This window comes from Littorina saxatilis, linkage group LG3 (genome assembly GCF_037325665.1).
Source record: "Littorina saxatilis isolate snail1 linkage group LG3, US_GU_Lsax_2.0, whole genome shotgun sequence".
NCBI lineage: Eukaryota > Metazoa > Mollusca > Gastropoda > Littorinimorpha > Littorinidae > Littorina > Littorina saxatilis.
This window is the reverse complement of record NC_090247.1, coordinates 58,652,349-58,657,348: the sequence shown is the minus strand read 5'-3', so window position 1 is coordinate 58,657,348 and position 5,000 is coordinate 58,652,349. Positions and strand designations below refer to the sequence as shown.

The following is a 5,000-nucleotide window of genomic DNA, read 5'->3' as shown; positions in this document are numbered from 1 at the left end:
TGTGGTTGACGGCTGTGTCACGGTGTGTGTGTGTGTGTGTGTGTTGAAGGTCTGTGTCTGTCTGTCTGTGTGTCAGTGTTCAGATGAATAATGTCACCAATTACCGACAACACGAACTGACAAGCCTACTGCAGCCTACATTCCTACCTATGATGTATGTAGCTAAAACGTTTCACTGATAATATCAAGGTTATCGGGGATAAGAGATAGCACACACACACACACACACACACACACACACAGGCACAGAGACAGACAGACACGCAGACACAGACCAACATGCACAAACACACACGCACACGCACACGCACACGCACAATTCTTCTGCGGCGGTCTACATACATAAGATTACTCAGTAACAATTATCAGTCAGACGAGAAAATAATGAGATCGTCTTGTTCTACTTGTCACAAATGAAAAGCATCGAGTCTGAATCAAGGTTGCATCACAGATAGGCTGTAGATAGGTGAAATCTTTAAACAATCAGTTGCACTCATTGTCTTCGGGATGTTGACCTATGTATCCTGTACAGGCTTTAAGAAAGAGACAACCCCGATTGCGACCAGGATTAAGGTAGCTATCGCCCACGGGTATTTAAACCTTGAAGAAGATCTGCTGTTACAGCGCGCACTCACGCGCTCACGCATGCACCCACACCTGTGCGCACACCCCCCCCCCCCCCCCCCCCCCCATACACACACACGCACGCATGCACACACTCGCACGCACGCACGCACACACGCACGCACGCACGCACGCACACACCTCCGGCTCACACACACATACACACACACATATATACACACACTCACACACACACATACATACACACACACACACATACACACACACACACACACACACACGCACACACACACACGTACACACACACACACACACGCACAAACACACACACACACTACGCACACACACACACACAAATAACACACACACACACACACACACACACACACACACACACCATAGGATCTGGCCTTTTGTTGTTATATTGGAGACCTGAAGACAAGGCCAACATGCACAAACGAAGATCACACATTATGCATCCTTTCCATTACTGTGTGCGTGTGGCAGTTTTACCGCTTGCAGTGTCATCAACATTATCCACATGATTAGGCCTATACAGCTGTGAGCTACGAAGACATGTCTGTGTCCTTGTCAGTATACAGGTAGTGTGTGTGTGTGTGTGTGTGTGTGTGTGTGTGTGTGTGTGTGTGTGTGTGTGTGTGTGTGTGTGTGTGTGTGTGTGTGTGTGTGTATTGTGACCAAAAACATCATTATAAGCTTAAAGCCTCAAACTCAGTCCTCAGAACTCAGCACCTAAATCCGCTTTGTTCACGATTAAACCATAAAGGACCGGAGAGAAAACGGTGAGATTAACAATTAAACAGCAAAGCACTAACTGTCTCGATAATCTTTGCCTTGTGTTTTTCAGGATCCCAGCAGTATGGCAAGGAGTGATGAGCAAAGACTGTCTTCGTTTTGCTGCTTTCTTGGGCCTGTACCCCAGCTTGTACCACCTCGCTGTCTCTCTTCTCAGGCGCTACAGAAAGCGAAAGGTGGGCCAGTGTGTACTGAAAATACATGTATAACGACAGCGAAATGTAGGGCAACATTGTAATGAAAATAAATATATATGTATACCGGCTTGTTTCATCGGACATTCTCTCTTCTCAGACGCCACAGAAGGCGAAAAGTGTGGTAACATTGTACTAAAAATAAATGTATACTGATCTCTTGTTCCATTACAAATTCTCTTTTCTCAGACACAACAAAAAGCGAAAGGTGGGCTAACATTGTGCTGAAAATAAATGTATACCGACTTTTTCCACCTCTACTTCTCTCTTCTCAGATGCTAAATATAGAAAAAGGTGGCGCAACATTGTATTGAGAATAAATGTAAACCGAAAATACCGATTTCCCCCTTGGACACGCACTAGCGCACAGTTACAGTCCACTGGGTTTACTTATTTTTTCAATCTGTTTTGACAGTGTCGTCCTCAGCTGACGGCTGAGGTGGTATAGTGGTTAAAGTGCTTGCCTCTCAACGTTGGCAGACCTGTTTCGACCCTTACTCAGTGCACTGGCTATTTTTTTGTTTTCAATCTGTTTTGACAGTGTAGCACTCAGCTGACGGCTGGTCAGGTATAGTGGTTAAGGTCATAATATACCTGCGCAGTTTCAGCGGCACAGACGACGCGCTGCATATTATTAATGCTGCGATGGGGATTATGACGAGTACTTGGCCTGTTTTCCTTTCACGCAACGTGTAGCGGGCTGGGATAATCTGCAGTGCGTCGTCTGTTCTGCTGAAGTTACATAGGTGAGGGCCAGGCTTTATAGTCACTATGCCCGCCGCTTAGACTTGGGGACCGAATGCACACAGTGCACAGACAAATAACAAGTTTTTCCGAGCACTCTCCAGTCACAAAATATGTATCGGCTAGAAATGGGTACCCTGGGCTGGTGGGCGAAGGTTGGGAGGGAGAGAGATGGACACCGCCCTCACTGATAAAGTTGGTCCGAAACTGAGTAGTTGAGATATCTATCATTTTGCTCCCCTAGGATCAACATTACTTTAGGACTACCTGTGAAGCACTGTCATTTCCGCGTTAAAAAAAACACAAACACAAGATTCATGTTCAAGGGACATAATTACATGGTGGACTGTTGACGGAGGGAGGTAATGCAGGTCGCTGCTTTTGAATTTTCACTCTGATCCATCTAATTTGATACGATTTAACATTTCTTCACCCTCTCAAATTTTATCCTTTCAGGACGGCTGGAACTACGGACTGGCGGGAGGAATAGCTGGACTGAGCATGGCACTGGAGGCACCGTCACGCCAGAAAACCCTCGCCTTCTTCGTCGCCGCGCGAGCCCTGGGGGCAGGGGCCACAACTCTCGTAGCACGTGACCTGGTGACGTCAATCCCGCACGCGGAGACCGTGGCGTTTTGCACGTGCTGCGCTGTGCTTGTCACATGCGTGTCGCTCTACCCCAAGCTTCTCCCTGCAGGGTATTACCACTCCGTGGTGAAATGGTCCAGGGACTACTCCGACCCGATTATGACGGAACTTTTCCGCATCCCAGGCGAGAGGTTTCTGACGTGTCAGGAGATCGGGATGCACGAGGGCACGTGCACCGAGCACGCGCTCGATGACCTACTTCACAGTCTGCCCTCCTTCGCCAAGCTCTACCTGCCCATTCATCTGGCGCCTGTGCTTCTTTTCAAGAGGCAGATGATCAGAAACAGGTATGGGCAATATTTGTTTGTGCTTCTTTTCGCGAGGCAGATGATAACAAAAAAAAGTATGGGCAATTTTTGTGTGTGCTTCTTTTCAAGAGGTAGATGATCAAACAAAAGTATGGGTTATGATTTTGTGTATGTGGTGAGGTGAAGTCGTGCACAAAGACCGGTAGAATGTTTGCTACCGAAACTAGCTTTATTTTGGACGGTATATATAAGATCTGTCTTTTCTCTTCTGTGTCCTTTTTAGCCTTGTTGGTGATGTTGTAAATTTCATTTGAACACAATTGCGGCGCGGTGGAAGAGGAATAGGTCTTGTTTTCAAAAGTGTCTTACAATATGATACCTGTAGATAGGATTTAACTTTTTTTAACGGATTTAATGAATTTAACTGACGTTGAGGATGAATATTTTTTGATGATTTTCATAATTAATAGCTGAAAACGATGACAGCCGCAGAGATGACGACGCCAGTTTGATGATGATGATGATGATGATGATGATGATGATGATGATGATGATGATGATGATGATGATGATGATGATGATGATGATGATGAAGGTGAGAAGACAAAACAGGACGACAATCCATGGATATGAATAATTATGATGATTTTGCTGACTCTGCTTTCAGACCACGGTACGTGCTGGCATCACTCGCCAAGAACCTGACCTACTCGACCCTCTTCCTCGCCACCATGGTCTTCATCGCCAAATACGTCATCTGCCTCTTACGTAACGCCACTGGGAAACCCCCACCCCTCCCTGTCTACATCCCGGCGGTTGCTGGCTTTCTCTGCGGCTTTTCTGTTCTGTGGGAGCGCGTGAGTCGGCGAAAAGAACTGGTGCTCTTTCTCATCCCGCAAATGTTCAACGCCACTCTCGTCTTGGTCAAGAAATCTCGCTGGGGACGAGATGTCAGAGTACCTCAGGGTTATGTGCTCCTGTTCGCCGTTGCCATGGGCGTTGTCATGCACGCCTACGAGCGCGAGCCGCCATCTTTGACAATGCTGATGACTGGAGTGTTGAGGTTCTTTGTTGGGGATCGGCGAGAGAAGGGTGGGGAGAGGGGGAATGGGAAAGGAAGGGAGGGGGAGAGGAAGAGAGTCAGGTTCGATTCTGAAGGGTGAGAGGTGATTTGAAATATATATGTGATGTAGGCCTATCATCATCATGATGTGTACTAAAATGTGCCTTACCGTTAATGTATTTAAGCGTACGACGATCGTTATTATTTATGTCCAAGCGTCGTATCAAACTTGCCATTTCAGTATGAGAGTGTAAAAGAGAGAGAGAGAGAGAGAGAGAGAGAGAGAGAGAGAGAGAGAGAGAGAGAGAGAGAGAGAGAGAGAGAGAGAGAGTATAAGATAAGATGAGAAAGCCCCCCTTTTTTTTTAATAACGAGGGTAAATGATGCAAACAATTGCTGCCTTCATGGACAACTATTATGAACTTATTTACACACAAAATACGTTTGGTTCGTTGTTTTTTTTACCCAAGCGTAGTTGTCCCAGATTTGATCATGCATATAATCTTCTTCTTCTTCTGCGTTCGTGGGCTGAAACTCCCACGTACACTCGTGTTTTTTGCACGAGTGGAATTTTACGTGTATGACCGTTTTTTACCCCGCCATTTAGGCAGCCATATACGCCGTTTTTGGAGGAAGCATGCTGGGTATTTTCGTGTTTCTATACTGTGACCCACCGAACTCTGACATGGATTACAGGATCTT

The 5,000-nt window shown here is 46.2% G+C and overlaps 1 protein-coding gene across 1 annotated transcript in view; it reads left to right on the top strand.

The window, feature by feature from the left end:
• Positions 1 to 5,000, top strand: part of LOC138962793 (uncharacterized) — a 6,502-nt gene that overhangs the window by 853 nt on the left and 649 nt on the right. Inside the window, exons 2-4 of the mRNA XM_070334754.1 lie at positions 1,454 to 1,577; positions 2,796 to 3,274; positions 3,903 to 5,000. The exon at positions 3,903 to 5,000 is cut by the window's right edge and continues 649 nt beyond it. Coding sequence (XP_070190855.1) covers positions 1,454 to 1,577; positions 2,796 to 3,274; positions 3,903 to 4,398 — 1,099 coding nt within the window. The 3' untranslated portion in view covers positions 4,399 to 5,000. The remainder of the gene's footprint in view (positions 1 to 1,453; positions 1,578 to 2,795; positions 3,275 to 3,902) is intronic.